Source organism: Orcinus orca, chromosome 11 (assembly GCF_937001465.1).
Source record: "Orcinus orca chromosome 11, mOrcOrc1.1, whole genome shotgun sequence".
Classification (NCBI taxonomy): domain Eukaryota; kingdom Metazoa; phylum Chordata; class Mammalia; order Artiodactyla; family Delphinidae; genus Orcinus; species Orcinus orca.
In genome coordinates, this window is record NC_064569.1 from 40,210,371 (window position 1) to 40,221,821 (window position 11,451).

The window sequence follows — 11,451 nt, forward strand, 5'->3', positions numbered from 1 at the left end:
TGGAGCGGAGCAAGGGAGGAGACAGAGAGAATGGTTAAAGGCTGCAGGGCAGCAGGCCTGGCAGGAAGAGGGCACAGGCAAGAAATATTTAGGATTCAGTATCACTAGGACTCGCTGCCTTCGCTGGATGGGGGCGGGAGGGTGAGGTCAAGGATGCCTCCCAGGTGCCGCCAACTGAGCTGGGACAACAGAAGGAGTGCTTTTGGGGTCACAGGGAGAGACGAGGATCTCGTTGTGGGACAGGTGGCATCTGGGGAGCCTGAGGACACCAGGGGACAACCACTGGGCAGGGAGCTAGGGCGGGGGGTGAGGTCAGGGCACCCAGATGTGGTGAACAGGTGAAGAGTGTACTATTTTAACAGCTCGGCAGGTTCTTCTTAGGGAAGGAACACTTTTATTTGAGAAAATACCTTGGTATATTGCTGGGGGTTAAAGGGCAGAGCCTAGGGCGCGGGTAACCTTAGGGCCAGCATAGCCACAAAAATGGTAAGCTACGCTGTGTGGCATGAGGGATTGTTTTGGCCCCTGAGAAGGAGGAGGTCAGAGAAGTAAGGGGAAGGGCTGAGCTGGGGGAGGGGAGGCAGAAAGAGGCAGAAGTGGGTGAAGGGCCAGCGGAAACTGGTGTGTGGCTGGTGTGTGGCTGGCGGGCAGCAGAGGTGCCCATTGCCACAGGTGTCACTGATCAGCTGTGCAATAAACACCTCCTCCATCTGCCCCCCTGCACCCACACAGGCCCACGTCCTCAGTAGGGCTGACTCTGTTCACATCAGCTTTCAGTGAGTGGGGTTCTAGGTGGGAATGGAGGACACATCTGGGTTTATGGGGCTCAGAACAGCATGAGCCCACTTGGAGGCCGAGCCTGCAGGCAAAGGGGGCCGGGGGAACAGGTGCTGCGGAGCGTGCGCAGGGCCCCCTGAAGCAGGCCTTGGACCTGGGAATCTCAGGGATCTTGCTTTAAGCTGACATCGGGGGTGGGAGCGTCCTGGAATCCCATGGCCCACGCTACTCCGGCACCTGTGGCCCCCAAGGCTGGACGTCTGCCCGCAGCGGAGTTAGGCCTGTCCAGCTTGGAAAACTCCTGGGAGGTTCCAGCTCAGTGCCCGGGGAGGGCCCCCCTCCTCTGGCCATCAGGTGAGCTTAGGGTGGAGCGGGCATGTGAGAGCCACCCGTCATGCCACCCCTACTCCCACCCACCCAGAGGCACATAACCCTGTCAGCCCGCCCCCTGCCAGTCTGACCACACAGTCCTCAGGGCAGCAGCACTGTGGAAGAGCTGCAGGCTGGGGCCGGAGCAGCCCGGAGACAGGAGACCAGGGGAGGCAGAGGAGATCAGAGGGAAGAGAAACAGAGGCCCCGGGAGCAAAGGCACCAGGACCCGGATGCCATGGAGTCAGGCGGGCGCAGCTTGGCCAAGACGCTGGTGTGCCGGCTCTGCACGACCATCAGCAAGGCTGTGTTTGCCGAGTTCCTGGCCACGGGGCTGTACGTGTTCTTTGGCGTGGGCTCGGCTCTGAGATGGCCCTTGGCGCTTCCCTCTATGCTGCAGGTTGCCATCACCTTCAACCTGGCCACGGCCGTGATCGTGCAGATCACCTGGAAGGCTAGTGGGGCCCACGTCAACCCTGCTGTGACACTGGCCTTCCTCGTGGGCTCCCAAATCTCCCTGCCCCGTGCTGTGGCCTACGTGGCTGCCCAGCTGGCAGGGGCCACGGCGGGGGCTGCTCTGCTTTACGGGGTCACGCCCGGGGACATCCGAGACACCTTTGGGGTCAACGTGGTAGGTGCGGGGAGGGGGAGGGGGCAGGTCCATACAGGTGGAAAGGGGGGAGGGCCAGGCTGGAGGAGAGGGGACAGGGAGGTAACAGAGCAACACCTGCTCTGGGCTGGGACCCGGGACCCAGGGGAATGACTGTGGCCTTAGTGCAGGGAGAGCAGGAATGGGATTGTGGTGCAAGGCACAGGGGGAGCAGGAAGAAGCCACACTAAGGGACAGGAGTCGGAAAAGGACCAGGCATTTAAGGGTGGGGGTAGGTGGGGAGAGGTGGAGCTGTGGGTAGCGGCAGGGGACCCTGCACGCACTTCACCTCCCCGGGTCCACCCCACGTCCCCCGCTCCTCTGTTGTCCCATGTTCCTCCCTCCCCAGCACCCTGAGGCCTGTCTCACTCCCCCAGATTCCTGTAATCATCTGTGTTCCACTTACTTCCCTGAGTCCCCACCTTCCACTCCTACCCAGGGCCCCTCCCAGGCAGCTTGCAGACATGCATCGTGCATCTTGGCTTCCCCAGCCTTCCTGCTCCCACCAGTCCTGAGCCCCCGCCTCCCCTTGAACCACTGGCCCCAACCGAGCCGTGTAGTGGGTGGGGTGCCACTCGCTTCTGCAGGGAGCAAGTGTCTGGGGCTCACCTGAACCCCACCACACAGCTCTCCTCAGCCCATTAGCTCCTTAAGTCCTGGGACTGGCGGTGGTGAGGCCTCTCACCCCTTACAGTGAGGAAATGAGGCCCAAGGGGTCACCAGCCCCGGGCAGAGCCCGCTGGCTCCAGTGTAACCCCCTTGCACAGGTCCGGAGCAGCGTCTCCACGGGCCAGGCGGTGGCAGTGGAGCTAGTCCTGACCCTGCAGCTTGTGCTCTGCGTTTTTGCTTCCACCGACAGCAGACAGACTACTGGCTCCCCAGCTGCCACGATTGGAGCCTCTGTGGCAGTGGGCCACCTCATTGGGGTAAGGGGCAAAGGGGACACCGGGCCCATGTACCCACTGGTCCCTCCCTGGGGAGGCTGCAGGGGCCCTGAAGGCGAGGAGGTGTCCTTCCCTGAGCCCTCGAGTCTTGGGGCCAAGGCTGTGCCCCGCACTCCAGGCCCCGGATAGGGTGCTACAGAGGCCAAGCCCGGGGCTGGGACTCTGAGCCATGGTGGAGGGCACTGTCCCCTCCCAGGCCTGCCTTCAGCCTCCTCACACCCTGACCTGCACTCACTCCCCAGATCTACTTCACCGGCTGCTCCATGAACCCAGCCCGCTCCTTTGGTTCTGCTGTCATCGTCGGGAAGTTCGCAGTCCACTGGGTGAGACCCTCTGCTGGCAGCCAGGGGAAGGGAGAGGGCCCCAGTGGCAATAGGGACTTTCACCAGCAGGAGGACCACAGACACTTGGGGAGACAAGTCCCCCTGCCACAGACCATCTTGACCCCCAGTGGAGGTTTTCCGAAGCTCAGAAGACCGGAGCCAGCATCCTTTCTTTACAGCTTCAAAAAGTCCGGGGTACCCAGTGGACTGGCAAGAAATGAGCCAGGGCAGGAGCTGCAGCCTTGGCCCAGGCCTCAAGTCCTGGCTGTTTCCTTATTCACTCCTTCCAGCTGGACCACTTTCCAAACTTGGATAAAGAAAAAGACAAACAGAAATAGACACACACACACACACACACACACACACACACACACACACACCCCAGCAGGGACAGGAAGAGCACTAGCCCGGGTTCTGGGCTGGAATGGGGAAGGCGAGAAGAGAGAGGCAGAGGGGTGGCGGGGAGCCTGGCCCAGCCCCGTGGGAGGCAAGGTCCCTTCACCTGCGGGGACTCAGAGTGGGAGGTCAGGACTTGTGCTTCTCAAATTTGCCACTTCGTGGATGGCTCCAGGGTTCCTGGGAGACCAAGTCAACACTGGGAAGCAGGTGGGGTCCCAAAACCACCCTATGGTCCTGACGGCTCACGAGCAGGGTACCCACTTCTGCCTCCTCAGATCTTCTGGGTGGGACCCCTGACGGGGGCTGTCCTGGCTTCGCTGATCTACAACTTTATCCTGTTCCCTGACACCAAGACCCTGGCCCAGCGACTTGCCATCCTCACAGGCACTGCGGAGGTGCAGGAGGTAGAAGGGGTGGAGCCCCAGAAGGAAGAATCTCAGTCCAGTTCAGAGGACACTGAAATGGAGAATGTGTGTCAGGTGGCATAGAACCTGGCCCCTGCCCTCACACTTCTGAAAAGAGCCCTGAAAGTGGGCAGCATGCTTCGTGTAACCGGACTTCAGGTTTTCCTGGGGGGCGTGGGGTTTGCGAGGTGGGGTAGGGAGGCTTGGCCTCTTGTCCTAACAGGGTGGGCGGGGGATCCCTGGCATTACATTTCTAGATGGAATCTCGGGGAAGCAAATCTGCTCAGTTTCCTCCTCCTACCTCTCTTTTAATGGGACAGAGCAGAGCGAGGCAGGGGGAATTCATGATTGCTCTCCCTGTCTCTCATCTGTCTGGACCCCAGTGGGGGTCCTGGGCTTCCAGGTCCCCATGTCTTGGAGAAAAGGGAATTTGAGCCCGGACAGACACTCTGCTTAGAGACTGAGGGCTATGGGGACCTCTGGGAATCCCAACTTCTCACCCCACCCTTGGGGAGGAGGGACCAGACTTCCCAGAAGAATCAGACCCTAGGACAGCCTCTGCCCTCCTCAGAGGGATGTCTCTGCTCTTGGATGAGGACGGGGGCTGTGGCTCCCCCCTCAGACGGGGGGCTTCCTGAGGCCAGAGACTGCCCTCCCAATAGATCTTCATTCCTTTCTCCTCCAAATGCTCAGCAGAGAGCCCCTCCCTTGGGAAGAGCTGACACAGAGAGGAACCTTTTCTCCCGCCAGCAGAGGGGCATGATATAGGCAAGGGAGGTTCAGGCCGGAGAGGCCTTTCTCCCCAGGTGCTCTCCTGCCTTCCACTCCACAGCCCCATTCACAAGAGCAATCCTGAGAGGGGAAATGTCCTATCCCAGCACTCGGTCCCTGACCTGGGCCTGAAGAAGCCATCTCCAGCCTCATTCTCAGCTCTGCCGGGATCCCCAAAAAGCTGTTGAATACGTCCCAAGGATGGTAGGAACTCAGGAATGACCCAGGAAACCAAGATTTGCAATTCAGTGCCTCTGAAGTATTATCTGAGTCTCACCTTGTTTGTTAATATTTACAAGCTGTGGTAAATCTACTCTGCCTGTGATTTGGGGTCCTGTCTGGATCTCAGCTTCCTCAGCTGTAAAATCTCCCCCAGAGATTGATGTTAAAACAAACAAGAGGTTGGAAAATGTTTTTGGAGGTTAAAATGCTAGAAAAACAAACCTAATAAATGATGATTATTGTTGCTGTTACTGTAATTATTGGGCTTGAATACAATTGCTGTTGGTAATGGGAGGAAGGAGGCCAAGAAGGGAGAGGGAGATGACTGAGAGGGAGGGAAAACAGAGTAGGCTTTTCTTTTCATCTGCTTTACTTACCAAGGGTCCTGCCTTCTTCTCTCCTGGGCCTACTGACCTGGGAGCTTTGTGAGTGTGTGTGGGGGGTGATTGGGGGAGCAGGAGTCAGGCTGGGGAGGGACCCTGGAATGAAGAGACAAGCCAATAAAAGTCAGTTCTTCTCATCTCTATCGTGCCCGTCATTATGGTACCCTGCGATAGAGCAGCCAAAATGCACAAAAAAGATAGGTCCTTTTCCACAATGTCTCCAAAGGGGCTGGAGATAGGGGAGGGGCTGCCAAAGTCTCCCAAGGACAGGGCCCAGCCTGTGACAGTGCAGTGGCTGAGTCCTAAATGCTCGTGGCCACAGCAGCTGTGTTCTGTAATATCGTCAGTGCAGAGTACTACTCACATCTCTCCAAGCTGGGCCCCACTCGTCCATCTTCAAGATCTCTCAGAGCCCAGGGCTTCCTGTGCCCTTTTATGAGCAGGGACAGCTGGGCACGCGTGCGCACACGTGTCTGTGTGTGTGTGATTGACTTGCTAAAGGTCACCCAGCTCGGTACCACAGCCCCCCAAGGTCTCCCCAGCTCCCAGCTTAGAATTTTCCAAAATAGAGCTCCAGGGGGGCTTATACAAACTGCAGCCAGAGGTAGGAAGGAAGCAGGAACTAGGAGGTTGAAGAGGGCAGGGGGGTGGAGCTCCCACAGTAGGCTCTTAAGCTCCTAGACAAATCATCTCCACATCCCCAGAGCCAAGCACGCAGTGGGTGCTCAATAAAAGTTTGATGAATGAATGAATGAGGCTGGGCGGCTGGGGAGGGGAGGTGGTAATTGATCAAGAGGAGAACTCAGGAGTCATAGCTCTAAATGAGCCAAGATGACAGAAGCTGAGAAGCCTATGCTCACAGGTCAGGGGAGCTGGGAAGAGGGTGCACAGCCACACTTGAGCCCCCGCCCCTACACCAGAGGAGACTGGGAAACCTCTGTCCCAGGGACTTCTGGGACAAGAGGGTAAGGGTGATTGCCTGAAGAGAAAGCTGGGGGCTATTTTCACAAATAGTTCTTTAAAGCTGTTTTCTGTCATAACAGACTAGAGCAAGAGGAGACAAGCTTCATGAGAGGTGAGGAATTAGGTTAGAATCTGAAGAGTATCCAAAGTTAGACACAGGAATGAGTAACCAAAGGTTAGCTTCTCCTTCTCTGGAGCCCTATAATAGGACAGCCGGCCATCTGCTTGGATGTGGGAAGGGTTGGCCTTGGGGGGGCGGGGGCAGAGCTCAGCGGTGCCAGCCAGGGGCTTCGCTTCACAGGCACAACCCCTGAGCCTGGATGGGGGGCAGGAGCCTGGGGAGGGCAGAGACCCAACCAGGCAGACCCCTGGTGTGCACTCCCTTCCTCCCTTTTGTCAGGGGAAGTTTTTAATTAATGGTGTGTAATCTGATCTGGCCCTTCTCCCCGCTGAGCGCTGCCTTCAATCAGCAGAGCCATCTGCAATTGCAATTCATAATTCTCCCAAAAGGGAGGGGGGCCCGGGGCCGGCGCCTTGGTGATTAATACAATTAGCCTTTTATGTTGATGATTGTCTTAGCAGGAGCAGATGATGGGAGCACAGAGCCATGGCTGTCGCATCCCCATTGGCTGGCAGGAAGCCCCTCTCCGCTCCCCCCACCACCACTGCCTCCTCCGGGTGTAAAGAGGACAGGTCTAATCTGGGACCACGCTGCACAGTGGAGGCGGCTCCACGGAGGGGCCAGGCTCCGGGACACATTCGGGCTCCATGGACTGAGAGGAGAAGAGAAGCACGACGACGATCCGGAGACTTTCACTTTCCAGAGAAAATCACTTTGACCTGAAGGAATTCTGTGCACCAAGGTTTTTTTTTAAAAAGGCCATGTAAAGATAGAATAGGGGTTGAGAGGGTTGAAAGAGTTTAAATACAGGCTCAGGCACTTACAGCTGCATGAACTTAAGCAAGTCACTTCAGGATCCTGAGCCTCACTTTCCTCATCTGGAAAACAGGGTCTGTTCATAAGCGTCTGGAAGAACCTTATGGGGTGCATGTGTTCAGCACTGCGCCTGACACACAGCCCTCGATCAGTGGTGGTTTTCACCATCATGGTAGATTGCCATGCCCTCTGCCAATGAGCTCAGCTGTTTCTCCTGCAGTTTTGAACACGGCCAGGCTGTTACTAAAGAAGGGATCACTTCCTTCCCATACCCTAGGCTTAGCTTGCGTAAAGGAGAGAGAGAGAAGGAGGGACGGAGGGAGGGGAGAAGTCAGGGCTAATCAAGATGAAGCATCCGGCCAAGCGGTCACCACCTGGGCAGCTGGGGCAGGGGGTCTGCACAGACACATAATCACTTCTCAGCGGGGAGCAGCTTCACATATTTAGTAAAAGCTGCAGAGGGGAGGCACGGTAAGTGAAGGGGGTTTATGAAAGTGGGGAGCCCAAAGACTCTAATTAATAGGCTACAGTTAATGGGCAGAAAAGGGGAGGATGAAAATTTTTCAGAGCTCTAAGTCAGATAAAGGGGCAGTTTGTCTCAGAGCTGGGGGTGGAGGAGGCCAGAGACAGAGGCAGGGACCAATAACTCCCCCTGCGCCCCCGTGGGCAGATGGAACAAGGCCCAGCCAGGCCAGGGCCCAGCCCCGGGTCAGAGGAGAGACCAGGACAGCAGTCTAGGGCAGTGTCCGGTTATGGAGCACCAGCCTAGAAGTGCTTCCCCAGCCTCGATTATGCTTCCAGGCCTCTCGAGCCGCCCGGTTCACGCCGAGACCTCGCTTTCATGTCATCACCTCTGAGGCTCTCTGAAGCCTCCAGCTCCTCCCCACTCTGAGTTCCCACAGCACTCTGCACCCACCTCCGTCCTGGCACTGAACACATCACTTCATAGTTATTTGAACACCTCTCTCTACCCAAGCAGGAAGACTTTCTTAAGCAAAATTGTATTTTTAATCTCATCTCCAGGCAACAGGTTCCTTAACTTGGCCATCTGTCCCCTTTTTTGTTGGTGCCCTACCATGGCCTTCCAGTTTCTAGTGAGGAAAGACCTCTGGTATTCTGGATTTGGTGAGCCAAAGGTTTGCACAGATTATCTAACACCTCTGTGTTAAAGAACCCTGAATGTTTCAGTACTATACCGTGATTTCAGAACTCCACCAGAAGGTGCTATTATTTTGGTCACAGCCTCACTGATTCATAATGGCTTCTTTTGCCACTTCCTCAATTCAGGGGTCACACGTGAGGGCTCTGGGGGTCATGATTGGGACAGATTTTGATCCTCTCCTACAAATTACTCGTCTGCTTCTTCATGCCAAGCATCCTGGGGTTGAGCCTTGCTTTTCCTACACCATAGCTTCCCTCAGACCTGGGGAAACTCCCCATTTTAATCTTTCTCTGATCACAGCTAAGTAGCAGCTTCCCTCACCTCCACATCTGGTCTAGCCAACAGCCTATCTCCCAAGAACAGCTAACATTTCCAACCCAAATAATGTTGATAATAAGATGCACCGCTATTGTACAAGCCACTAAGAAAGAAAAGCACTGCATTATATGCCACAGATTATAAGTCATCTCAATACTCAGGTATTAAATTGTATTTTTAAGTGCATTTTACAATCAAGGAAATGATCATTTCTCCTTCAAATCTTGGCTCTTTAAGTCAGATTTGGGAATGGAAGGCCCAAGGGGGGACCACGTTGGAGGGGCTCAAGTCTTCTTCCTTTAAAGGGGATGGACACCATGGCCCTTGTATGCTCTCAACTCCTCTGCGCATCTGTTGCTATTCCAGCTTTTGAATACCCAGGCTGCCCCTCACAGCGACCATCTCCTCTCCTTCGGTGCCAGGGAGTCCACTGAAGAGAACCCCACTTTTCTCACAGAGGCAAAACAAAACACAAACCCTGCCAAAGCCAGGACTGCCATTTTTTATATCATCACCTAGCACTCCAACACCATTTATCCAACCACTTCCCACTCTAGCGGGTTACCTTCCCCTGAGCCTCCAGGCCAATGCCCCGAGATTAGTTATTTCCTCCTAATCAGGCTAAGACAGCACCGTTAAGCTGCCGACTGCAGGCAGTTCCCATTAAAGCAAAGCAGCTGGAAAGGGCTTAGCCCTTTAATGCCAGCAGCTGTATCTCCACAGTGCGGCTGCTCTGTGAGGGGGCTGGACTCTGTCCAGAAGCATCAGGCATTTAGCCCCAGTTGATGTATATTAACCTAGGAGGAGAGAGCAGCCAGCTCCCTGGGAGGAGGGGAGGTGGCTCAGTTAAGCACGTCCACCCACAGGCTTTGCTTTCCAATAAGGAGGAAAAATCCCAGCCCCTTGGTAGTGTTCACTCTACTAAAATCTGGACCAACGGTATCATCTCACAGGCAGAGCTTTCTCTGTAGCAAGAACGACTCCATCTTTAAAACTCACATAAGGACAGATCCACTTGTCAGTTCTGACAAGAATTTAGGCCACTAACCACACACTCATTCTCCTTTGAACCGATTTTTTCTCTGAGGTCTCAAGTGTTGTTTGGATCCCAGGTGTGTATACATGTGGACACAAACAGACGGGCTTCCTCTTCTCAGAGAGCACTGGGCCCTGGGGTTGACGAGGGAGAAAGCTGAACAGCCCTCAGAAAGCCCTGGCACAGAGCGGGCTGCTGAAGAGAGATCACTTGAAGACTTCTTACTCAAAGCCAGATGGTGAACATGAGACGGGGTGAGAGCTAATGCCACTCAGGGGGAAAGCCAATAAGCTAATCCGCTGACACGTCTCTAAAAGCAGGATAATGGCTTTCGCTCAGAGACTTGCCTGTTCTTGGCTCGAAGCTTCGGAGCACACAAAATGCTCACGGGTGGTCTGAAAACAGACTCCCACCAGGAGCAACCTTAAGCTCCTCCTCCACCAGCTCCTCCTCCACCTTGCACACAGAGCTCGGCCCCGGACCACCGAGCCCAGGTCCTCCATCCTAACAACAAGCCAACGTTAAGACATTCTCCTATCCCAATGCTTTTCCCAGCAGCCTGGGCCTTCCTGCTCTTTCTGGGTCATCTGTTGAGAGCACACAGGCACATCCACATACAGCCCTGCGTGGAATTATTTACATACCTAATAATGTATTAACAGGCCCCGCGAAGCTGATGAAGTCTGAAGTAGCAAGCAGCACAGCTGACCTCCAGAGCAGGAAGGAGCTTAATCTCCTGGTTCTAATCCCAACTAAACTATACTTTATGAGAATTTGAGCCAAATGACCTCTCTGAATTTTTCATCGATTGGGATCATATCAACTATCCCGCCCACCACACATGGGTGTGCCGAGGTCAAATAAGATGATAAACGGAAGCAACCAGTATACTGTACATCACCATATTATATCTTCTAGAGGCTTCTTTTTAATTCCATCTTCATTGATGACCAGAGAAGATATTAACTGGCAAGTGCTTTATGAGAAGTCTAAATATCCATTTACATGTGTCTAAGCCTAACACACAGATGGTGTCCAGCCATGTGAGATGCGAGAGTAATGCTGTATAAAAACAGTGCAACTAAATGAAGCCTGGCAAGTTACAGAGGGAGAAGGTATACAAGAGGAAAAAATTCCTGCTTCCAACTCTGTGTCCCTGAAAAGTGGCCTCCTTTCCCATCCCACACGACTGCAGAGGACAAGGCTCCCACACACTGCAAGGTTATTCTTGGTGACGTCAAGCTGTCTTCAGCCTGACTTCGTGAACAGAAACCATCAACAAATAGACTCTGAAAACGAGAGTCTAATAAATTACACGAGTTAAGGACCTCTTGGCCTGGGACTTTCACTTATTTACAAAATATGCCAGCTACAGGGACAGATTTTTTTTAATTACTAAATTCTTAGGTTAAGTGGCCACTCTCCAAACCCAGTTTATACTAAAAGCACAATGACTAACATGCCCTGACTCTGCACACTTAAAAGCTTTTCGCACCAGTGGCTGAAGCCTGAGTCACAACTGAGATTACCATCAAAGCACACTGATCGAGAACCTACTGTGTGAGCTGTGCCGACTTGAACACTGAACTCTGTGCCTGCCACCCTTGCTTCTCAGATCTGGACGCCACAGCAGCTCCCTTCCCCGCTCCTGCTGAGAATCTAAGAAAAGGTGATGCATGATTAAGCAAACTGGTCAGTATTGCAGGCACAGCAGTTGGTCTCCCAAATGCTTTCCAATAGGAAACCATATACCATATGTATATGCACGTGTGTACGTCTGTCTACCTACCTGAA

At 54.3% G+C, this 11,451-nt stretch overlaps 1 protein-coding gene across 1 annotated transcript; it reads left to right on the top strand.

Moving 5' to 3' along the window:
* The first annotated feature begins 1,384 nt into the window (after nt 1-1,384).
* On the top strand, nt 1,385-3,952 carry AQP6 (aquaporin 6). The gene is made up of 4 exons (XM_012534615.1): nt 1,385-1,777; nt 2,563-2,721; nt 2,982-3,062; nt 3,737-3,952. Exons 1-4 carry the CDS (start codon nt 1,385-1,387, stop codon nt 3,947-3,949), a joined length of 846 nt encoding a protein of 281 aa, XP_012390069.1. The 3' UTR covers nt 3,950-3,952.
* The last annotated feature ends 7,499 nt before the right edge of the window (nt 3,953-11,451 follow it).

Coding starts and splice junctions, on each gene's coding strand:
- AQP6 (XM_012534615.1), top strand. CDS start 1,385: ATGGAGTCAGGCGGGCGCAGCTTGGCCAAGACGCTGGTGTGCCGGCTC. Junction 1,778..2,562: donor ACACCTTTGGGGTCAACGTG/GTAGGTGCGGGG, acceptor CCCCTTGCACAG/GTCCGGAGCAGCGTCTCCAC. Junction 2,722..2,981: donor CAGTGGGCCACCTCATTGGG/GTAAGGGGCAAA, acceptor CTCACTCCCCAG/ATCTACTTCACCGGCTGCTC.